This window comes from Pavona decussata, unplaced genomic scaffold, assembly GCF_977016875.1.
Source record: "Pavona decussata unplaced genomic scaffold, jaPavDecu1.1 SCAFFOLD_46, whole genome shotgun sequence".
In the NCBI taxonomy this organism is placed as follows: Eukaryota; Metazoa; Cnidaria; class Anthozoa; order Scleractinia; family Agariciidae; genus Pavona; species Pavona decussata.
Window position 1 is genome coordinate 2,476,588 of NW_028145468.1, and position 24,247 is coordinate 2,500,834.

At 38.2% G+C, this 24,247-nt stretch overlaps 3 protein-coding genes across 3 annotated transcripts; 1 reads left to right on the forward strand and 2 right to left on the reverse strand.

Moving 5' to 3' along the window:
- Positions 1-799: 799 nt before the first annotated feature.
- LOC146482472 (monocarboxylate transporter 10-like) lies at positions 800-5,821 on the reverse strand. Its single transcript, XM_085107320.1, has 4 exons — positions 5,637-5,821; positions 3,099-3,712; positions 1,856-2,222; positions 800-1,333 (listed from the first exon to the last, which is right to left on the reverse strand). Exons 1-4 carry the CDS (start codon positions 5,818-5,820, stop codon positions 1,164-1,166), a joined length of 1,335 nt encoding a protein of 444 aa, XP_084963446.1. The 5' UTR covers position 5,821; the 3' UTR covers positions 800-1,163.
- Positions 5,822-6,404: 583 nt separating this feature from the next.
- On the forward strand, positions 6,405-11,742 carry LOC146482473 (uncharacterized). The gene is made up of 6 exons (XM_085107321.1): positions 6,405-6,505; positions 7,775-8,154; positions 8,726-8,863; positions 9,833-9,931; positions 10,631-10,698; positions 11,045-11,742. Exons 1-6 carry the CDS (start codon positions 6,452-6,454, stop codon positions 11,074-11,076), a joined length of 771 nt encoding a protein of 256 aa, XP_084963447.1. The 5' UTR covers positions 6,405-6,451; the 3' UTR covers positions 11,077-11,742.
- A 2,480-nt stretch (positions 11,743-14,222) lies between these two features.
- LOC146482474 (uncharacterized) lies at positions 14,223-17,750 on the reverse strand. Its single transcript, XM_085107130.1, has 2 exons — positions 17,626-17,750; positions 14,223-15,062 (listed from the first exon to the last, which is right to left on the reverse strand). The coding sequence occupies exons 1-2, from the start codon at positions 17,675-17,677 to the stop codon at positions 14,737-14,739; spliced, it is 378 nt and encodes a 125-aa protein (XP_084963256.1). The 5' UTR covers positions 17,678-17,750; the 3' UTR covers positions 14,223-14,736.
- Between the last annotated feature and the right edge of the window lie 6,497 nt (positions 17,751-24,247).

Sequence of the window (24,247 nt, forward strand, 5' to 3'; positions counted from 1 at the left end):
TTTAGCCTAACATCTGCAGAAAAATACGAATATTTAGCCTGGGCTGGAAAAACAATATTCTTTAATCTTATATAAAAAAAAAAGAGTCTCCATTTACATATCAGGGTGAAGAGAGACAATATAGAGTTAAGTTCATTGTCTGAGGAAACAACACAACAATGCTGACCAACCTAGTCTCAAATTCCTCCCCCTATCCTTCCAATCAGAAGTCTGATTGAAAGTCCAAAGTACTAACCACTACACAGTTGCACTGAGCGGCCTCTACCAGGGCTCTGCCAGGACAAATCCACAGTTAACCCTATCAACTTACTTGACATCAAATTTTTGACCTTTAGACAGCTGTATGGTGAACTCAAAATTATACATTACTTTCTTGGCACATTAGCATGTATTTTGCTAGAGGTCAAAGGTAAATAAAGTTTCATTCATTTATTCTTTCATTCATACACATTCTGTTATTTATTTAGGATTATTTGCAGTGACAATCCAGTTGTTTTAACTACTAGCACTGATTCATATTAATATCACTATATTTGTTACATGCACTGGTCAATAAATTAAACTACACTCAATTGCACAAACGTTGACACCTAAAAAGCATAAACCGTGAATGATGAGACCCCATGGCTTTATGGGTATAAGTGTACTAAATTTATTTACATAATAATCTATTCTCGAGCGACAGTTGATAACCAAAATTAGTTGCACATGGTGATGATGAAAACTGTCCAAGCTCTCCTTAAAGTGTCAAGTTGGCCAACAAGGGCCAATTTTTTAACACTACCCACAAATCCGTTGGGTCTCATTATTCATGGTTTATGCTTTTAGGTGTCAACGTTTTTGCAATCGAGTGTATCCAGCAATGAAAATGCATGTTGTTTAAAAGTTCAACATAAAAATTTTTTGATTCAAATACATAGAGCTAGTACTTTCCTATTAACATTCCGTCGCTGTCAATATACACTGTATCATTTGCAAGAATCAAGGAAAATACAGGCAGCTTGAAATTGAAACTAGTTATTAAATAAAAAAAATATTATAATATATTCATTGAATGTAATGATCCAATCTGATCAAATAGAACCTGATGATTAGAGTTTACGCCAGGTAAACAAATTTTGAGTGGGTATACTCTTGGGAGAGAATGAGGTAAAATGCATCAATCAAGCTACTCCTTCAAGCTTCTCACCATCTTCTTCTTGAAGTATGGAAGTAGTACATTCAGGCCGTTTGTAACAAAGCAGCATAAAAGGAATGAAAGCTCCTGCAAGTGTAATGCCGCCAGCCACTTGAAAAGGTATAACGTATGAACCCAACTTATCTGCAGCTAGACCTGATTAAGATAAAACAGAATGCTATAACAATGGTTTTTACATGTATATAGAGTCCTAAAGTGATGATGCCACAAAAACTAAATTTTTGAAATTATGGGATTTGTTAGTACATTCGGAAAGAGCATGGTGAAAAATGCCTACTTGCCAAAAATCAGCATCTTTTACAATTTGGGGGCAAGATATTAGCTTTGTTATGCCCCAAATTTGTGTGGATCAGTCATCAGGGCATAACGGAGCTAATAAGTAGTATGACCCATGTGCTTAGTGCTTGGGCCATAAATCAACGGGAAATAAACTTGGTCCATAACTTACAGTACGGACTGGGAAAACAAGGTTAATAAGATATTTATTATATCTCTGAGGTTAAACAGGCACGCCGGCAGAAAGGAAATTACTATGTAGTTGAAGTGAGCGAGCCATAAAGTGAAGAACAGCCCTCAAAATTGACCAATCACACCATGTGTACTAAGTGAGAGATATAATAATAGGGCTTAAAGGGTTAATAACTTAACACTTCTTACCAGCCAAAGGAGGGCCACTGGCCAAGAATACTGATGTGAGCATCATTTCCCAACCAAGTACTGCTGCAGTTTTTAAAGGACTAGCTGTGAGAAGGATGACGCTCAAACTAGTAAAGAAAAAGCCATCGCTGAGGCCATAAATTACAATATATATGACCAGTGGTGTGTAGGTGCTTGTTAGAGTCACTAGAATGGTGCCCAAACCAACCACAAATTCTGCTGCCTGGAAAACAAAAAATGCATTCGCCCTCGGGTGGTTGCATAGAATGCCAGCCAGCAGGCGGCCTATAGCAGAGCAGCCCCCATAATAGATGAACAATTGCGATCCCCTCTCAGAAGAAATACCCAGATCTTCACAATAGCGAATCTACAAGAAAAGGGAACAGTGCAGATTACAAGTGAACATCCAAATACAATCGATCTAAATTAATACACTTAACTAATTATTCCATGAGCGTGCGTTGGATATGATATGATAGATAGCCAACAAGGCGTGTAGCGCCGAGTTGGCTATAGTCATCTGATATCCAACAAGTGTGAGTGGAATAATTGTTTTATTAAAAACAATTAAGACATATTGGTAGATTTTGCTGATTTCACTTTGCAAGAACAATTAGAAGACAATTTAATGGTCTCTTTTTCTCTGGCATGGTATAATGGCTCATTTACCATGGCCGCTAAGCCAATCAAATCGCGCGAATTGCATTATACAATGATCCAGTTTTTCATAAAAGATAATATGAAAGCATGTTTCACCATATTAGGAGGCTGTGCTACACTAATACACTATTGTAACAGTGAAGAAATTTGACAATGATCAGGTGCAGGTACAGGAAATTATCGTTGTGACCAGTATTTTTGAAATTTGAACAGAGTTTTGAAATTTACATGTCAGTTTTGAACATCTGCACCAACGAGAGTTCCCGTAGAAAATTCCCTATAGTTTATTGATGGTATAAAGCTATAAATTTCTCTTTATATTACAGCATTAAGTATTTCAAGAATAACAAAAATTGTTTCCCAAGTATTAAGAATCTTTTTTTCTGTTAATGCATCTTTTTCGGAAAGATTTTCAGAGAAATTTTCAACATTCCATTCACATGTCAGACATTACAAAGAGAAATTTATTCAAATGTTCATTTCATTCTCGGAAATACTGGTCACGCGTGACGTGAATTGACTGTAATTGTTGCCTTCATGGTGTTGCTCTTCACTAGTACCGCTCAAATAGTGTATCACTTACCAAATGAATCTGTGGTACAAAGTGTCCCCATTCCACCACACATGCACCAAGGATAATGGCAATAACAGGAGGCTCTTTCCACACTGAGAAGTAATTTTTTATCCTTATGGTCCAATTGTCATCTTTTTCCTCTCCAGTAGTGTCTTCCTCCCCCTCCTTTTCTTTGATACCATTTTTTTCTTCATCTGTTTCCACATTAGGATCAAAGGTTATTGCAAGCGAGCACAGAACAAAAGCAACTCCAGCCATTATCTGATAAGTGGTCTGCCAGCCGACGGCCCTTATTAGGGCCTCTAATGTGGGGCCCATAACAAGGACCCCTCCTCCATGCCCTGCTGTCAGCACACCTGTAGCAAGTGACTGTCTCTTCTTAAAGAACTGGCTAATTACAACCAGACCTGCAGAGAATGTACAACTGGAGCCCAACCCAAACAGTAGGCTGTACGTGAAGAAGAGAACTAACATGTTCTCAACAAAAGAACTGGCTATCAAGCTTACAACACAAAATGCACCTCCAATAAGAGTGGTGATGCGGCAGCCAAACCGAGTGACCAGAGCGGTTGATATATGACCGGTGAAAAAAGTCAGTGCGATGGCCACAGAACCAACCCATGCTGCAATTAACTACAAAGTACATACAGTGAGAAAAGATATGTATATTTTCGAACACTAATGTGAATGTTTATATGGATCTTCATGCTTTGCCTCAATTCTTCTCAATTTTATTTGCCATAAACCATAAAAAATATGCAAGCATACATATAGTGTAATACATATAATAATAATTGTTAGTGTATGGTATGTAAAACATACATTTACAGTAAATAAAATAAATAATTAATGTTAGATATTTTGGAAAAAATAAGGCTCTGGCAAGGAAGCCTATAGAGTGTGTGCACGATGGCCATGTTGGAGGACCGAAACGATACAATGATTTTCCTTTGGGAAATATATTCTATTTTTATGCAAATATCTTCTATTGTTTTAGTCCTCCAACATGGCCACCGTACCGTGCACACACTCTATATAGAAGTTAGGGGACTAATGGACCAAAGCCTTCCTAGGAATATAGAGTAAACAATTTAACTTTCAGGTACTGAATATGTCTTCTTCTTCTTCTTCCAAGAAACCCCACCTCCTTCAAAAATGAAGATTCTTGTTTTCATGAGGGGTCGTTAAAAGTAAATAAATAAATAAATAAATTGGCTAACAATATGCAAATAACAAATAGATAAACAAGTAAACAAATAAATATAAATAGATAAGTAAAACACACAAACGGATGCGGCCATGAAAACTGTCATGGACACTATGTAAATAGATTATTTGGTAATTTTTATACAAAAAAAGGGAAAAAAAGAAGAAAAGAATAAAAACAAAATTGTTGCTCAGTCAGTTGCATTGACAGACCGTACAAAGGTGGCAAATTTTTGTTTTTTATCTCATATTAATTTTGGACCAGAGTTTTAGTTTTGGTTTTCTCTAAGAGGGTCTTGTTACCAATAATTTTCATTACATGCCCAATACATGATTATAAAGCTCTCCAAGCCTACAACCACTCAAACACAGCCATAATGAAGAGTGAAATTTATTTCCACATATCCCCAAAGGTTTCAGATTCAAACAAGAATGTTCATGATTACCATTTACACCAACCCCACCCTCCCCCATGGGTCACAAAGCCCCCAACCCTATAAACCCAACACCCTCTAATCCCCCCCCCCCCTTGAACACAGGCAGACCACCCTCTGTTTGTGTGGTGCGATTACTGTTTGGAACTTGAGACTTGACTTAAGGCCGAAGACCGGTACTAAAGAGAGGGAGACAAGGCAGGCAAGAAGCCGCCGGCGACCACTATGGTCGCTACATCAAACCGGAATTGTCGCAAAATTTGAAAAATTCTTGCCTTTTTTTCAACGGCCTCTGATTAACTACATGTATATATTTCCCCATGTCGTGGCCAAGTTTGGGCTTCATTCGTCAAATTTCCTCTGAGAAAAGCAGAGCTCCAGTCCTCCAGGTTGTTTTGTTTCAAACTATGATCTGTAGCAAAGTCAGCGACCAAAGGAATTCTAACCATGCGGTCCATTTTAAATCTGCCAATCAACGTTTGGGTTGGGTATTTGAAGCCCGACGGTCGCATGCTTAGAATTCCTTTGGTCGCTTACTTTGCTACAGATCATAGTTTGAAACAAAACAACCTGGAGGACTTGAGCTCCGCTCATCGCGTGAATATAAAGTCTCAAGTTCCAAACAGTAATTGAACCATACAAACAGAGGGTGGTCTGCCTGTGCCTTGAGAATAAAATTTGCTGCAGATTGTTATGGGGGCGTTCCTGTTTTTAACATTTGTTTGACGAGAGTTGAAAAGATTATAGCAATTTCAGGTACGAGTGTTATAAATTCCTCGAAAAATAAAATCGAAACTACCAAGATCTTCCGTTGTTTGAAAAGAAATGTTTGTAATCTAAAATGTAAAAGTTCACGGAGGCCACGAACAGCTCTGTCCAAAAATCAGGTTAAATTCTTTGCACTTACCTGTAGTTTCTCTAGATTCGTTGAAATAATCCATGAACACCGGCAGGAAAATGCCAAAGCTGAAAAGAAACCCGAGCGATGCGACCCAGGTCATTGTAGCGCAAACACAGACCAACCATGACCACAAACTGTCCCGTTTGCGAGGAGCGCCGCTTGACCAACACGGCAGTGAACTGAATGCCATCCCTGGATTCTGTGCAAATTCGCTGAAAAAACAAGCGGCAAAATAAAAATGCACTCAGTTTCTCGATGGAATCTACCCAGATCAGCACATGCTTCCCCGATTTTATTTTTGTTAGGTCAAGATCCCCGTCGAGACAACATCGCTACATGACAACATCGGTCCCGGATCGGAATTATCCTCCTACTACTCTTCGGATATTCCGATTAAAGTCGATTCTAATCCGAGACTTACACGAAAATTGCTCGGAAGGGGATTGGAAAATTTTAACCGTGGAACGTCATTTGGGAGTACGGAACAATTCACGGAACTCTGATTTATTCTTCACAAAACGTTGCGTTGTTTATGAACATAAAATATTCCCTCTCTATCGCATTTATCGGATGCACTGCTTTCAATCCGACATTTACGTACCAAAACATGGCAGGCTCAAAGGAAATTGCGCTATCTGAATTTGAATTTTAAACTTGCAGCTCGACCAATAATTGAGCAGAATGCACTTTCATCATCAGTGACGTCAATGAGGAGTATATAAACACACGCGACTCGCAAAATCGTCAGTTTTTCACTGACATTCAGAACGTGAACAACTTATGTCACTGCGTCTGACAAAAAATTGAAAAGCTTACCTAAAATGGGTTGTTTTCAGTCAAAAATGCATATTCCACGAGTGTATAAGAGGGCAAGGGTAAGCACAACTTAGCGTTTGTTAAAATGTTTGAGTTTAACCGTAAAAAATCGTCTAATTTGATGTGTTTTACTTGCGCGCTTTCGAGAAAAACCGTTGGAAGCGTCGAGATGCGGATGGCGTCAGTATTGCCATAAAAGGAAACAAAATTGAAATAAATCTGACCAATCAGAGAGCGTTGTTTCCAAGTCTCTCGCGTCAGTATAACTATGGAAACGAAATTTGAAATAAATCTGACGAATCAAAGCGCGTTGTTTCCAGGTCTCTCGTGGAAGTAATACCATGGAAACGAATTTTAAATCTTATGAATCAGAGAGCGTTATCTAGGTCTATGGCATACCCTCGCTTGTCGTTGCTTATTTGTTCTCTCATGTTCCAAGTGTAGCCTTTGCATGCTCGAGCATATTTTGCATGACAAAGATAAAAAAGCCGCGGAGTCGTCAAGAGTCTAAAAAACCAAATTTGCCCGAATTAAACGTGTCCTCGAACATAGTTTCCTCGCGTGAACAGAAATATTTTTTTAACAAATACTTTTGATTTCGTACGTTTATCACCTTCATGAGGTGATCACCTTTCTTAAAATTTAGGGTTAAGGTTAATTCTGAGCCATATAGGTTGGAAATTATGCCTTAGTGCCAAGTCTAGCAACAAAACATTTTATTTAATAGAGTGGCTGAGAATAAATGAAGAAAAACAACGGCAAACACACCAAGCGTACGTTAAATCAACCAACTCAGCGTTTGTCAACTCGGACACCGTGACTATGCAACATTAAGCAAATCAAATTGAGCCGTGCATCCATATCTATGTTGTTCATTATCTCACCTCGGAAATTGTTACGCTGTGTTATGCGCAAAAAACTTCAGCGCTCAAACAAGGTACACCACCGCTAATGAAATACTGTTTTAGGAACATTTTCCTATTTGCGCGCGAAGAATGAAATGAGTATACGTAATAGTTTGTTTCACGGGCCAGTCATGCAATAGATTTGTATATCGCAACGTTTCGATTGCTTACTGTCTTCATCAGGCGAAGATGCCAAAATAAATTCAACTAAATGGTGAAGTCAACCTCATTACCTGATGAAGACTATAGCTTTCTTGTTCGAATTAAAAAAGCTCAACGTTTCCTTGTGTACGTACAGTACTGCAGCGCACACTGCATGTTGCTCCAAGTTTTGAGACGAACATTTGGGCCTTGCGTATATATTCACCTGACATAATTTTGGGCCTTGCGTATATATTCACCTGACATAATTTTGTTTCCTAGGCTACCATGGGAAAATCTTGGTATGAGGAGGAAGCTGTAACTAGATTCAGCCCTCCAAGTGAGCAAACGTTGCCACACTCAGCCCGTCAAACCGCGTCAGTTCGCGAGCCCTCAAAAGTCCAGCCCACAAGTTATTTCTGTGAGGACTTTTCGTCACTAATGTTCATGACAGAAAAAGTCTCTGAGTGGGTGGACCTGTGTGACAGACAAACTTTGAATGCATGTCTTGAATCATGCTTGAAATATGAAGGATTCCATGAAAATGGATTCCACCTGCTCACCCTGACTCCAAGGCCATTCTTAGAAATGAGAAACAATGATAATATCGCCATTTATTCTCTTCATGGGAAAACTTGCACGGCCTTGGAACACTTTTTGAGGTACGTTTAAATAAAAAAAAATCTATTTTGTGTACTTCAGTAAAATCGATCTAAACGTTCACAAAAAAATGCACACGGTCCAGACGTCTTCCGCTTCATCTACGTCCTAGTGCAATAAGAAATTAAACGTTTGTGTGCAGGTTATAAATACGACTCTATTTTGTCGGGCAGTATATACCAATTATTTCACCAACTGCAAGAGACCCGCGGATGTCCAACGACCTTTTTATTATTAATAAATAGAAAACTCACATGCAGCACATTTTTATGCTGATTTTTACAGGGTAATTTATACCCTGTAAACTAGTGCGTGTAACATGCGAAACCAGGCAGTCACACCATGCATTTCATACCCAGTGCAAATTACAACTGACTTGTTCCAAGTACAGACATGATTCTCATAATGACTCTTTTCCGCTCTCGTTTACACTCTGAGCACCTGCATGGTGCAGGCTAAATTGCCTTAGCTATGACAAAACAACAGTAATCTCAAAACTGTACAGTGATGTATCAAATCGACCTTATGTCTCAAATTTTTTTTGTTTTGTTTTTTCTTCCTTTTAATCCACAGTTACATCCCAAACGCAATTAAATCAAAGGTGAAAAATGATCCCTTTGTTCTTGTGATCCGGGATATATACTCTATGTCAGGGTGTAGCGTGGTGTGTGCTGAACTTGTCAAAAGGACTTGCCAAAGATTGAACGGCAGGTACGCTGAGGAACATTGTAATGTACAACCGCATTTATGCTGACACAATTACACTCCGCAATTTGTTTTGCAACTTGTCTCGCAATTTCGCTGCGCCGTTGCAACACAAGTGGCACGAGACGTTGCGTCGTGTAACATACCATGAAATGCACTTGTCTCGTAATGTTTTTGTTGTCTACAATGCCTACTTTTCACCACTGTTGCGGCAACAAAAAAAGTTGCAAGACATGCTCATTTCAAAGCACGTTATAATTACACTAGGCAGCCATTCGTGCAACTTGTGTCGTAACAAAATTGCGAGACAAGTTGCAAGAAAAATTGCCCAGCGTAACAGCGCCCTTAGTCAACAGGAAAACAAAGGGAAGTGAGTACACCAGTGATCCAAATTTACTGAAAATTCGTCAAACGCTAATTTTACTCGCGGTTTGTACGCATATATTTTTCTTTATTTTAAAGCGGTTTTCTTGGCGAGAGTAATTGGTTAGAGTAATTCCTTTAGTTTTGGTCATACGACGTCCATCGTATGACCAAAACTAACGAAATTACTTCCAACCAATCACAGCAGCCACAGACAGCGCAATTCGCAATGTTTGTTATCAGAGAACAAAATATAGGTATTTCTAAGCTGGTACAGGCGCACCCAATTGCTCGTTTCGATGGAATATCTGTTCGGAAAGACATTACACGCCTCACAACTTCGGATAAAATTGTGAACAAAAACTGGGTTTTTTCTTAGCGAAAATTCAGTCATTTCGGGAGTCCAGGAACAACATGTCAAACATTTTGCTTTCAAGTTCTTGTTCGATGTCCCTTCTTGTAATCGAACTCAAAATATTTGATTGCGGCTCCGAACTCAAACGAACAATAATTCTCATAATGTGGACAGCTAGCATCAACATCTTGATTAAGTTTAATTATAATGTTAAAGAAATAACTCAGTTTTAATTAAAATACTATATCTGTACACAGGTTTAGAGAGCAATTCAAGAGAGTTGTTATTTACAGACCAGTAGGTCTGTTAGCAGTTGCTCTCTCCCATCCACAGTGCCGAGACCTGCCTTTTTCCAGGTAAGAAAGTAGAGTTTTGGTACTTTGTATTACTGACACACTTTTCATTTCAAAGTAGGAAGCCACTATTCAGGAAAATGTTTCCTAGGATGAATGAAAAAACGGAGAATTTAGCTCAGTTAGAAAGTGCGAATCTTTTATCTACATTCGAATTGTTTTTGCCTAAATGAGATAAAGAATAAAGGCACGCTGCATAATGATGATCCCAAAAATAGATGTAACAGAAATGCTTAGTTGAACTGAATGAATGAATGAATGAATGAATGAATGAATGAATGAATGAATGAATGAATGAATGAATGAATGAATGAATGAATGAATGAATGAATGAATGAATGAATGAATGAATGAATGAATGAATGAACGAACGAACGAACGAACGAGCGAGCGAACGAGCGAGCGAGCGAGCGAGCGAGCGAGCGAATGAATGAATGAATGAATGAATGAATGAACGAACGAACGAACGAACGAACGAACGAACGAACGAACGAACGAACGAACGAATGAATGAATGAATGAATGATTGAATGGAAAACTTTTTGTTACATTGAATTCAAGAAAGTAAATAAATCATTATATTCTGCGAGGATGGATAAATAAGTAAAGTGTTTCAATTTATTAACACTACTTTCTTGCGTTTGCTTATTGTACACAAACTCCATAATAATCTTCAAGAGATGTATATCTTCTCTTTTTCAGCTATGAAGTTAAGTACGAGTTAGTTGTAGCAGACCAAAACTCTCTGGGAAAGCTGGCCAAAGCTACAGGTATGGTATCCACTAACAATGTTCACTTAACGTTATTCACTTTGTGTTATTCACACTTGTTTACTAGGCATATTCCCCAACTCAGCTCTACAATAGTTCATTTATGTAGTTAAAAAATATTCAGCCTGTACTAAGCGCTGGTAAAACACAAAAACAGTAAGTCGGTATTGGCTTTGATTTGGTTCTGTTGTCGATTGGCTTAAAATAAAAAGGCCGACTCGATCCTGTACAAGGGGATCGATTGGCGTAGCTGTACTTGTTTTCTCAACTGGGTCCTTTTGTCACTTCATTTACTCCTTGCATTTAATAATCGTGCTAATAATTTTTAATTATTTTTATGTTACAGGTTTTCCAGGCAGAATTATTAGCAGAGATTAAAAAATTCATGAGAGTTTCTGCATTAGTTTAATTAACTTTAATTTCTGTTTAACTTTAAGAAAAATTGCATTAGATTTTCTGACTATCAGTACATACTAGAAAGTTCTATAACCTTGTATGATCTTTGACAATTTTTTCTTATTTCAAAAGAACAAAATTTTTACCTTGTACATATGTCGCAGTATTCAAAACATTGAACCTCAAATTATTATTTTTTTAAGCTTTTTGTTTGGTTTTGATTACTGAGAAAAAACAATAAGTTAGTAAATATGAATACTGAGCAAGTAAGAGACTTACAAAGTTACTTCTGATCTATTTAATATATTTCATATTTCAGTAAATAATGTTAGTTTGAGGAAAAGAATAAGAGAATATTATCAGCTTATTAAGCGGTAACACAGTTTAAAATAAATAGCCGAAAAGATGTTTATCGTAACTTTAGTGCAATAGCGCGTTCGTTGATTAGAAAAAGTCACTTGAAAAGATAACTTTAATTGAGAAACGACAAGTAAATAATTAAACGAAAAGAAACAAACAAGCAATCAAATATGTTTTTACGTGATTTCCATCAGAATTCTGGTTATATTCGATGTTCAGCTGTTGTGAACGGCTAACTCGAATATAACCATTGTTTTAATTTGGTGTTCAAACATAACATAACAAAAACAGATGTTTTAAATGTGATCTCAAACAGAATTCTTGTTATATTCGATGTTCAGTCCGGTTGTGAGCCGCTAACCCGAATATAACCGCTGTTTTTATTTATTGATTATATTTTAGATTTAACTTTTTCAGTGCAACTCTTATCAACGAACGCGCTAGGAAACGTCAAGAAAGGAAAACAAAACAAAAACAAACAAACCTACAAACTAACAAAAAAGATGTTTTTACTTGCTTTGAAAACTGAGGATAAAAACATTTTATGTAATTTTTAGGCATAATTTTCAGAAAGTATTTCTTTCATGCGTACTATCGTGCGTATAAGAGTTGCACCATAATTCTTTGTACCGTAACATTAGATCATACTTTGTAATAAATAAAGTAACTATCTGTCGTAATTCAACTGTATCTTTCCTGTGTGGTTGTGTGGCGCACATCCCTTCGCCCCCCATTAGCTGAGCCTCGCAGTAGTTTCCTTTCAAGGGTAGCGGGAGGCTTCCGGCGAAAAGTAGCCTGCCATGCCTTTCGTTCTCGTCCCAATTTCCGCGCGGTCAAAAAGCGAAAAACGGACAAATTAAAACCCCAATGGAACATTTGCTACACAGGCTAGGTGAGAAGGAGTACCTTTCGTGTTCCCAGCCTTCCGCAGCCTCATGTGTTTTCGGAATGGAAATGATTGTTTCGCAGGCTATTCCTTTCTTTCCTTGCGACTTTCCCGTCCCGTCCCGTTCAATTCCATCCGGGTTCTAAATTCTGATCTTAAGGACGGTGCCTACTATTGTTACTGCGCATACGTTCTGCGCATTTCGAGATACTCGGGTTTCCTATGGCTGGTGCCTGCTAATACAGGAATGTTTTTGCGCGATTTAAAACTATGCGGAGAAAGCAGAACTTAGCAAACGCTTTTGGTATCTCGAAAGAGGGTAGCCATGCATTTACTCAGAGATAATGAAGCTTCAATTTAGGAAAAAATCCCATACATTGCTTCATATTTTGGCGCTTTTTAGAGATATTATTGCTTAATTATCTCTGAAAAATGCGTGGCTACCCCCAAGTTTCGTTTTGGATTCCAATAGGCCATGCTAAGATCTGCTTTTCCCGCATAATCATAAACCGCACAAAAATATTTTGGTATTAGTAGGCACCGTCCTTAATCAGTAAAGCAACCGATCATAACTTCACCGCGGGAAACTAGCGCCATAATGAAATCTAGAACCACCCAAAACGTCTTTCAAGCACGGTTGAAACGTTGCTAGTGATTTGTTTTTCTGAGTAAATTTTAAATTGTTACGAGTTTAATTCGTTATTGTTTAGGGATCAAGTTTTTTTATTTCTCTATCCTTTGATACGGAGGGTTTGTTTTTATACCAGAAAAAGAAAATACAGGCTCTATAGAGGTTGATCCACTGCTTTTTCGAAAGCCGAAGAATTAAAGTAGTTAGGGAAAAGGGAAAAGTACATGATGTTTTCACTGATAAAATACTCTTTTCTGTAAAACGGAGCGATTTGTTTTTCGCCAGAAAAAATTATCTTTGTTGTAAAATGGAGCGATTTTGATTTTTATGCTAGAACAAAACACACGCTCAACGGAGGTTGACACGCTGCTTTTTCGAAAGCGGAAGACATAAAGTAATTCAGAAAAAGGGAAAATTACATAATCCTTTAAAAGGGACAAAATACTATTTGCTGTGAAATGGAGCGATTATTTTTATGCCGGAAAGGCAAAACGCACTTTCTACTCTGGTTGATCGACTTCTCTTTTGAAAGCCAAAGAAATATAGTAATTAGGGAAAAGGGAAAAGTACATGACCTTTTAACTGCATGACAAAATGCTCTTTGGTGCAAAATGTGCGGATTATTTCTATGAAGCAAAAAAACCCACGTTGTACTCAGGTTGACCCACGGCGTTTTCGAAAGCCATGCAGAGAAATATAGTAAAAATAAAGCAACAACTGAAAAATGTTTATTTCTACGCATCCTGCCACCAAAACATTTCTTCAGTCATGATCAGTATGGAAAATTTTTCACAGAAAACGCTTGCAACAATTTTTTTGCCCGATTTATACTAGGGACGGATCATCCGTCCAGACGAATAATCCACGGTGGTTCGTCTGTCAAGACGAATTACCGTGAAAGTTTTTTTGGAGGATGATCCGTCTGAAAGCCCGGCCGTATTTATACACAGACGAATTATCAGACGAATTACCGTTCTTTGCCCAAGTTCGTCCCAGACGGATGATCCGTCTCTAGTATTTATACTAGTCAGATGATTCGTCTTGACGGATGATCTATCCCTAGTATAAATCGATCCGTTACGCGTTAAAACGCTTGTATCAATAACCAAAGGGTGTTGAAATGAACGCCAATTGAGGGGGAATTTAGCCGGTGTGAAATAAAGGAAATATTGGCGAACATTCTAAGTGAAGTTCACGTGCACATGGAGCGCTTGTATTTAATCCAGTACTGCCGGAAAGCCTTCATGAGTGATTTCAAAGCCATTTATTCCCAAATACACTGAAACGGATGCTGAAAAATACAATTCTGATAGGTAGAGTTGACCTAAAATATCCTAAACGATGTATTCACAGGTTGAAATATCAGTTAACCGTTACCCCCCCCCCCCTCAAATAGCCCCGCTAACTGTGGTAACTAATATTAAAAAAGTGTGTACATATATAATAGAATTGTTGTTGTTGTTGTATGCTAAACAAACGAAACTCCAGTTTAAATTTTGAGCTGTCCCTGACAAAGAATTGGTTGTAGCAATAATGGGACTAAAATTGCCGAAAATAATGCTCCACTTTATTGAGGCCGGTGAAAATTAACGGTAAGAAAAACTAAAATGTTTAAATTCGTGCTGATCTCATGAAGCGTTAGGCGTTCGCAAAAATGAGTTAATGCGATACAAAGTAAAAATATTAAAACCAATTAAACGTTTTGTTTCATACATCCAGAATAAACATTTACAACCGTTCTAACAATAAACAAAAATTTTCCAAATTATTTGTAAAGAACCATCAACGACGCTGCTGCGCATGCCAAGAGCAAAAAGCCACTGGCCCCAAAGGCTGAGCCGGCATTGCAGTTGTGACTGCCACAGCAGTGGACGTCACACGTGACCGTTCCCGCGCCCTCTTTGCAGATTGGGTTGTCATCTTTAGTGCATATAGCTTTGAATGCACAGCCCTTGAAAAATGACTTCATTCCACCCGCCTTCAGACTCACTTTGATACACTGGTCCTGACTGGGAAGACATTTTGTTGTGGTGTGCTTGCAGTTTTCCCATGAGGTAGAGCTGGTGCATGTATTGCACTCCAGACTTGATGCTATATTATAGAGAGAAAAAATTCTATAGTCGCTATAGGGTAGCTATACCTATACCTCAACTGATTTGGTACCTCTTAGGGGTAAAAAATTGGACCATACCCACAAAACAGACCCTGGGTTATGCCAGCAAGTCGAAATGGCAGTACAGTGGAACCTCTCCTTACGGACACCTCTTTAATACGGACACCTCTCTATTACGGACAGTTCACTTGGTCCCTGAGAGACCAAAACCAAATAAAGCCTACCTCTCTACAACGGACACCTCTATAAGGTGGACACTTGTCCCTATATCCCCTTGGTGTCCGTAATAAAGAGGCTCGACTGTAGTTCAATTTCTCGCCATAGTTTTCAGAACACCGATTTAAATTATGCTCTCTCAAGAGTATTTTTGTACATGAAAGTCGCGTTTGTCTCGTCCACCCGTGTGTCACATATGTGGCGCGATGTCCTTGAATTTGAAGTTGCTCGCATTTTCCTTTTGGAACTCTTCTGCTGTAAACGCCGCTTCTCTCGTGCGCACTAGCCGCGCTGTTTTGTTGTCAGTCTACAGTCTGTGTTTGAACTTTTGCCGTGCCCCAATCTTCACCCACACCGTAATAATTGCTTTTTCTGAAGTCACTTCAAATTGGAAGAGGTTGAGCAAAATTTTTTGCGATAATCGAGTTCAATAAAATTATTGTTTTATCATTCATGATCACCGAGTTTGTTTTTCATAATTATTTTTGGTAAGCGGAAAGCGCCCGCTGCCTTACAGGAGTCTGCCATTTTCACACAAGAGCATGAGCAAAATATTATTTGCAGCAAAACACAGTTGGACAGTATTGCGCATGAGCAGACCATTTATTGTAGGCAGTTATTTGCAGGTCACGTGGTTTGCTCTCGGCCAATGAAATGGAAGGGAAATGCATCGAATGATAATGAAATTTATTACACCCGCTAAAAGCAAACAACTGTTTAAACAATGGGGCTGATTTCCTAAAGTTGATCAATCGAAACTTTCGCTTTGTAATCCAACCACAGCACCTCTGACTGTCTTTCTACGCTTAACTCTAAATATTAGAGAGATTTAAAATTTGACGCCTACGTTCAAACGGCAGAAATGACCACGTGACCATATTACCCCATATTTGCCGCTCGCTGTTTTCTGTTTCTCAACAAAATTGAGTAGCTTTGCATTAGCATCAAGGGTCAGAATTATTTTTCACTATTCTCATCTGTATACTTTTTTTTTCCAAGAAAACATCAACGCGAATCTCACGTTTGCCCTTTGCCGTAAACCCGATGCCAAATCGTCTAATACACAGTTAATCAACGTGAAAAAAATAAACCGGGTTATTTAATGTAACACAAATTGAATGCATATTTAAGTAGCAAAGTAATTATCCCTCACGATGTTAATGTCCATATATTTCTCCAGTGCTCGGCTCAAATTTAAAAAATATCCTTTCGTCTAAAACTACTGAACAAAAATAACTAACCGATCAAGAAAAAATAATTTAAAAACCGAAAGTAGTCTCAAAAAGCAAACACTGCAATAATTTGGGATAAAAAAATGTTGCAGACAGGAGCACCTTGTAGGCAGATAAATATTCACTTTTTTTGGCGAAAAGCCATTTTAATTGGTCCTACGAGACGTGGTATCAAATCGGAAAATTCTGCCACCAAACAAGTCAACTGTCATGTAAATATATGCGGGACAATAGTTTAATTAAGTGCTCGCCGTGTTTCAACTGAATGCAATTTATCTCTGCACTGAACTCTGGTTCGTTTTATCGGTTCTGCGTTTATAAACATCGAGCCCGAGTGGATGTTTCAACTGGAGTGTTTGAGTGACATTTTTCGTGAAAAAAGAGAAACGTTGAGGTTATCGAGAAAAAAACAAAGTGCTTGTGATATGGAAATTAACCGATTAACATTACCAACTGATTATTTCACAAAATTCATCAAGAATTCTATGTGTACTTGTAACTGCTTCCGTCGTTTTCCCAAAATATACAGGACCTGCTCAAGAATTTGAAGTTTTTGAGGGGGCTAGCTAAATAAAATGTCTCCTTTAATTTAATTTAGTGGAAAAATATTCAACCTGGTATCCGCAGAAAACAACAGTGAGCAATGTAACAAATTAATAAATTATTTAACCCTGAACTAGACGGAGACGATTTTGACAAATAAGGAGAGCAAGCGCGCCCTACTATGCAAGGACAGATCACATCGTGGCCGCTGGAGTGGATAGAAGCATCGATTAAAAATGCAATGGCAAAAAAACTGAACGAAAGAATGGCCGTAATCTTCAGTCTTTGATATTTATGACGGAATTAACACTGAGAATAAAACGTTGTTTCTCACACTGTCTGTGAATGATTAAGGCCATAATAAGTTTCAAGTTCAAGGATACGTATAATCAAGAAAAAAACCGTGACATTTCCTTGCTTAAATGACACGTAAGGGGCGAAAATCAGTTGTCTACTGTACATAAGCAACATGGCTCCTCCTTTTAGGCCGGCCTAACCAACTATTCATCCAGTTTTTCACATCCGCTTTGAATAAAAGTTAAACTCTTACCTTGGTGAGCTATCAAGAGCAGGAGTAAACAGCCAATCCGCAAAAATTTCATCGTGTCTTGAAGGAGAAACGGTTTCGTCTCGCTGACGTCTCCACCACTGACAAATTTTTTAGGCGTAATTAACTGCTTTTTCCGGATTTCAAGGATATTACCCGTAACACATCGACCAATAAAATCGATGTCGCTATGGCAACTGAAGGTTATGTATAGAGTTCCTTTCTTTATGTTCAAACTGACCGGCTAAACCTGTCAGTCGGGTAATTCGTGAAATGGGTCATTTTGAAAGCATCGTTCGACATAATTTTCAGACTCTGAGATTTCGAAAATTGGCGTTGGCCTGCCTGCTCTGACAAATCAATGGAAAGCCGCCGTAACTCTTACAACAGGAAAAGCACTCTCCAGGATGCTGTACAATTAATATAAAATCAGGAAAGGTACAGTCGAACCTGTATATAACGGCCCTGTATTAAGCGGCCACCCTCTATTAAGCGGCCAGTTTTCAAGGTCCCGATTGTTCGCTCGCATAAACGCTGCATTTGTTACCTGTATTAGGCGGCCACCTCTATTAAGCGGCCGCGGCCACCCTGTAACAGTCCTATGTTTGTCTTTCTTTGTTTATTTTACCTGTATTAAGCGGCCACCCTTGAATAAAAACTAAGCCATATGTTATTTTATGCGGTATTTTATTGTGTTTAAAATGCGATCGAGCATCACTATAAAGAAATAACATGTACAAAGCTACTGTAAGCTGATACTCGGCCGTTTAATATCGTTAACGCTTTTCAGATGTCCACCATGTGCTGAAGTACAGTACCATATCACGAACGCTAAAAGAAATTTGTTTTGAATATGGTTCACTCTTTAGCAAGAAATTCCTCTTTAATTAGCTTGTTCTTCAGCCATGTGACATTGAACATTGAGCGTAACAACTATGAAATGACGAAATGGGATATTTTGTTGTCAACTGTAAGTCATAGAAATAGAGCACTGTATACCGTAGTAGAGCAGAGGACAATTTATTGCATTGAGCTTTTACACAATGTTACGTATATTATACCGTTAAGTTACAAGTTGGCACTGAACTTTGTTTAAAGTATTGGTCGCTTGAAAGAGTGCTGATTGTCCTATTGTTTCCTTGCATGAACTGTTTTTGTATAATATGCCATTAATATTGACATTAGGCAACGCCTAGTGAGTATTTTTAGTGTATTAAGCGGCCAGTTCCTCAAGTCCCGAGGGTGGCCGTTATATACAGGTTCGACTGTATAATATATTATAGCGAGGATTAACAACTATCATCAGCACTTTTATTTAATTTATCTTCAAATTGAAGATTTTACCTTTCTACTTCATGTTGAAAGGAAAGCTAAGCTTCCAAACTTTAATCTCGTCTACAAAACTGAGGAGAGCTGGCACGTTTGCAGAGGTCTATGTTTTCTTGATTGAGATCCCGGTAACTGGGTAGGAAATGTTTCTATATGATCACCCCATCCAAGGTAAGGGCCAGAATATTTTTCAAGTACACTTGTCCGTTCCAGCCACCGGGCGCACACCATGACATCAAGATGATTCTTTTTAGCTTTTAGCCATTTAGCTTTTAGCAGATTTTAACCATGTTCAAAAAGCATGAAGGGGAAGAAGAAGAAGAAGAAGAAGAAGAAGAAGAAGCCAAAGAAACTGTATGAAAAGCCGGGTAAATATAATTACATTTGTTCTAGGTAAAATCAAGTGAAGTCACTGCCAAAGCATTATTGACATATCCTTGGCCACATCCTTGACGGCTACCTGTGACGGGAGGTTTTTCCATTCTAAGCGAACGGGAAAATTTCGGGCTATCCTGTACTTCAATGGGAAACTTCTGCGACAATTCTTGGGAAAGATCAACTCAAAGGAGAGCTGCTTGCGAGAGAGGGCCATCACTCCCTCGAGGTACCAAGATCTAGCCGCAACTGGATGGCAGAATTAACAGCGACAACGTCACTTTTGGTTCCAACAGTAGTTTATTCTTGAAGGCCGAACTGACATAAGTTCGTCCAACAGTAAAGGTTGTAATCATGTCATCACTGATGTAATCACTTAGCGCTTCAGAGAGTCATACAGGGTTGTATATATATGATTTGTACATGTATCCATTGTTAACGGAAAACAATATGTATGGATGTGAACAGTAATTACAGAGGACGCAGCAGTACTTTGAATAACGCGTAGAAGATTACAAAGCCAAGTTTTAGCACCAAACTGGCCTCACTAACGACTACACTTGTTAATCAAGGAGAACTTGTACTATTCAACCGTCCTAAATTAAAAGTTCTTGAGGTGCGTAAACGTAGCAAATGAGTTTTCCGAAGTGTCAGTGAACGGCTCGTTCCGCGTAATTTCCGTCATTATACAAAGAAACTCACTGACAATAACTAAAACTGAGGCATCATAACTAAAAGGATGAGCTATTCAAACACAGAGAACATAAGGTTTGCATAGGTTTGTAAATAGTTGATGGTGCTGAATTTTTAAATATTCTTTTAAAATGTTTATGTCAGTAAATAATTATACAATTCAGCCTTTTGGCTGCCATATGATTATTGTTAATAAACTATCCATCTATCTACAGAGAGGAACGGGATCTGTCTTAAAGATAAATGACAAACTAACTAGTTGTTGATTATTCCGTATTGAACACTCCAGAAAACGTAATTACAGAACGGAACTCATTTCAAGAGTATTCACCGATTTGAAACGAAACCTATTTACTTCAAGCAACACTTCTAGAACCTCTAAGTTGATTAATCTTATTCAGGTCTACGAAGATAATTTAAAAATATTTCCTTGCATAGCTACTCGGCGGCTTTTCTAATTATTGTCCCTTTAGTAACGAGCAATGATAAGGTTTTCAAGATCTTTTGCACAAAGCTTGGCAAATTACTGAAAAGCTAAAATGGAAACTAGGGTTACCACGGGATTACCATTGCTCTTACTAATTGAACGATATACGATATAGAGCCAATAATAACACAACCTTAAGCCACAAAATATACTTGGATAAATATGAAATATTTCCTATAAATTCGAATACGAGTACGATAAATATCGACCGAAATTTCCCAAACATACCCCTTAAAAAACTCGACGTCCACGTCGAGCAAATAAGTAACATTCACTGACTTGTTGTCAAACGGCTAACGAAGTAATGATAATTACCCGGTGTCGACATGCTAAATCTTGTTTATTTTATACGCACACAACGGTCCAAAACATAACTTGTAAATCAACAACGAGAAACCCAAAAGTACACAAATTCAATAATTCATTGATTTTCCCTCCTAACATACCCAAAGGAACGGGAGCAAGACATCGTCAAGTGATATATAGTCTGCATTAAACCAGGATAGCATTTGAGAAGGAATGATACATACTCTGAAAACTCTAAACGGCATGACCACAGCGACGAGACGTTGAGCGATGCCGGAACGTTTGCAAAGCTGGATCAGTAAAATACTTGAGATAATATATTGTCGACGGGAAGACTGCTCCTTACGGCAGTAAAAAGCGAGACGAAAACGAAAAACGTTGGATATTTAAACTGAAAAAACAAATGTATAAAAATTGCCCGATATTTTGGTTTGGAAACAAACGTTCTTCGGGGGATAAGTAAATGCGATACTGAGGTCGTTTTATATAAATTAAAAAGTTTCAAAATATAAAACCCTACACTCTTTTTTCATATAAAAGAACATTTACAACGTTGAGGCTGAGATTAACTAAAATGTTTAAAGAACATTACCCTGGCTGAGAGTCTGTTAAGAACATTTTATTTTGACCATTGAAATGTTTTAAAACAAACACTTTAAATATGGATAAAATAATACATATAAAACTTCAGTCCATGTAGTCCTGATTGACCCAAATGATAAAGGGACAACGGATCTCTTGCATGCCTGGTACATAGCTCAACATCTCATTTTGTGCATAGATTTATTGAAATACTTTTACATGAGGTAATTTAAGGACGGTGCTCAGTCTATTGTTTCTGCGCTATGTTCTGCGTATCTCGTGATACTCGGTTTCCTATCGGGTGGTGCCTACTAATACAGGGATATTTTTGCGTTTAAAAGTATCCGGAGAAGGCAGAACTTAGCAAGTGCTCTTGGTATCCAAAAAGAAAATTGGGGGTAACCATGCATTTTTCAGAGATAATTAAGTTTCAATTTGGAGAAAAACGCCATTCATTGCTTTGTATTTTACTGCTTTTTAGAATAATTGTTGCTTAATTATCTCTGCAAAATGAATGGTTCCCCCCAATTTTCGTTTTGGATTTCTCTAGCCCTTGCTAAGATCTGCTTTTCCTGCATAGTCGTAAACAGCGCAAAAATACTTCGGGATTAGTAGGCACCACCCTTAATAACATCTGAAGCACTTTCTCAGGCTCAAAGTGCGAAAAAAAAAAATAAGAACGTTCAGCCGCAGCCCCAAAATTAGTCGTTCTCATAAAAAAAAAAAAAGTGTTGGTCCTGTTTCAGTACAGCTTACTTATGCGTAGAACGAAAGTTAAACCGAATAAGTGCATTTAGACTAATATTTAGGCCCACCTTCTACGACTACCAAAGAATTTTTCACCGAAACCGTGCGTAGCAACACAAAGATAATTGACAGTGACGACAATTGGAACCTCCTTCTATACAAAGAAGCCTATCACATAAAACGTTCATCGCCATCCTTGAACAATGGCTTGAACGCCAGCAGAGAACTCTGCTTATTCTCATGACAGTTTTTCTCTTTTTGTTTTGTACTTATTTCATTCTCACGTGCCTATTGATGCTAATTTACCACCCTTTTAGTATTTAAACTTTAGCTACCGCATTGTCACCTAGTCTGACGATGATATAGAATTATATCGAAATATTACTGAAACAAACCACCGTTTCCTGGATTTATTGCCTAAATATTAGTCTAAATGCACTTATTCGGTTTAACTTTCGTTCTATTTCTCCTGAAATTATCAGCCGGTAATGGTTACTTATGCCTAAACTGACGTTTGACACGTTCATTTCTACTATAAGAGATCCGGCAACGAAAAGTAATTTAAACAGTTTCAGTTTGTGCGGTGGTCCTCTACCGTGACATTCAAAAGTTTGGAAAGAAGTGAATCAGTCGCACACGCGAATCGAGGGGAGTGCTCCCTCGCTTCGTGCACGCCTAGTTCCCCCATAGACACCATACCTGTCATACATCCTCTCCCTTTCTATCACCTTGCTGCATTTGCCACCCAACCACTCAGGTTAACAGTCACGGAGTTTTCAAATTCGTCAGTGCATCTGTTTAAGGGAGGACTTATCGGAAATGCCATTTTACCGCACTTTAAATGGCTTTAATGGAAATGTCTCGTTCACGTTTCAAGCGATCCAAAAACTCTATGTTCATCCCGTAAATCTATGTTGTGGGGTGTTTTGTGAATTTTGGGGTTGATTTCTGGATATATTTGGGAGGAGATAGTTTTTTCTAGAAGGATTGGTTAAATTAAGAGAAATAAGAAATATTGAAGAATTAGTGAAGTTTTAAAATAAGAATTTGTAGTTAATAATTAATAGACGGATACCTAGTTAGTCCACTAGCAACCTGGGGTGCTCTTGCGTGGGTATCAACTGTCTGTTAGTGTTCCAAAAATCATTTTCTTTCTTCTATCCCCTCTTAAAACCACTTCAAATTTCATTCAAATTTTATTTAGGTTAAGTCCCCCCTTAACTCTTTCCTTACATGTTCCTTTCCTAATAACTCAGTGGTATAAAAAGTCGGTTTTTATTGCAGAGTAACGACTTGGCTCCAGAACAGCGAGGGTTAAGTGCCTCGCGGGTGAAGTGGTTATTCTCGCGCGGAGATTGCTCACGTTCCTTAGGTCCCTCGCACGTCTAAAATTGCCAAATCGGATCATCAGTATCTGCGCGCTAACAAACAAATCACTTCAATGGCCCTCTACGTAATCAGCTTGGAGATGCCACACTTGAAAGGTCGGCATTAGATAACATAGGGTGAGGCGGTCCCGACTGATCGGAATTTTCCGATCGTCCTTGTGACGTCATCGTCCGACTGCTTTCACGAAATAAACAATTATGGCGCTGAAGTGCTTTATTATCCTTTGCATTGTGTGATAAATTTGCCGGCGGCCAGCTCTGTTGGGACAACTATTCCTCAGTTTACACACTGAAGGACTGACAAAGCAGATTTTTTCGAAGAGTGGATGAATGTTTACATGCCTTTACCATTTTATCTTTGCCCACCGCTTCACTCGATGTTACTTCTTTGTACTGTTGCAGAGGACACTACATAACATAGGGTGAGGAGGATCCGAGCCCAACTGGATCCAGTCTTCGTTTGGAAAAGTATTCCTCATTAATTATTTGACTCAAAAGCAGTTCTTTCGATGAATACATGAATTTTCAACAACCTATGTTGAAGTGTATAAAAATATATTTATTTATATTTTTTTAATGGGAGGACTAGCTTCTTTGTAAAAGCCCGAAAGGTAAATTCTTTAGTCCTCCTCCCTGTTGTAATGTTAAAAGTAACTATATTGGACAATATTTTGCTATCTTTAATCATGGGAAATAAAATAAAGTCTGTGATTTCCTT

Bases quoted from the DNA above. Each gene is read 5' to 3' on its own strand.
- LOC146482472 (XM_085107320.1), bottom strand. From the start codon at position 5,820: ATGGCATTCAGTTCACTGCCGTGTTGGTCAAGCGGCGCTCCTCGCAAA. The intron at 2,223-3,098 runs GTAAGTGATACA...CTTTTCTTGTAG, and splicing joins TTGTACCACAGATTCATTTG to ATTCGCTATTGTGAAGATCT. The intron at 1,334-1,855 runs GTAAGAAGTGTT...TATCTTAATCAG, and splicing joins CAGTGGCCCTCCTTTGGCTG to GTCTAGCTGCAGATAAGTTG.
- LOC146482473 (XM_085107321.1), top strand. From the start codon at position 6,452: ATGGGTTGTTTTCAGTCAAAAATGCATATTCCACGAGTGTATAAGAGG. The intron at 8,155-8,725 runs GTACGTTTAAAT...TTTAATCCACAG, and splicing joins GCCTTGGAACACTTTTTGAG to TTACATCCCAAACGCAATTA. The intron at 8,864-9,832 runs GTACGCTGAGGA...ATCTGTACACAG, and splicing joins TGCCAAAGATTGAACGGCAG to GTTTAGAGAGCAATTCAAGA.
- LOC146482474 (XM_085107130.1), bottom strand. From the start codon at position 17,677: ATGAAATTTTTGCGGATTGGCTGTTTACTCCTGCTCTTGATAGCTCAC. The intron at 15,063-17,625 runs GTAAGAGTTTAA...TCTATAATATAG, and splicing joins GCTCTTGATAGCTCACCAAG to CATCAAGTCTGGAGTGCAAT.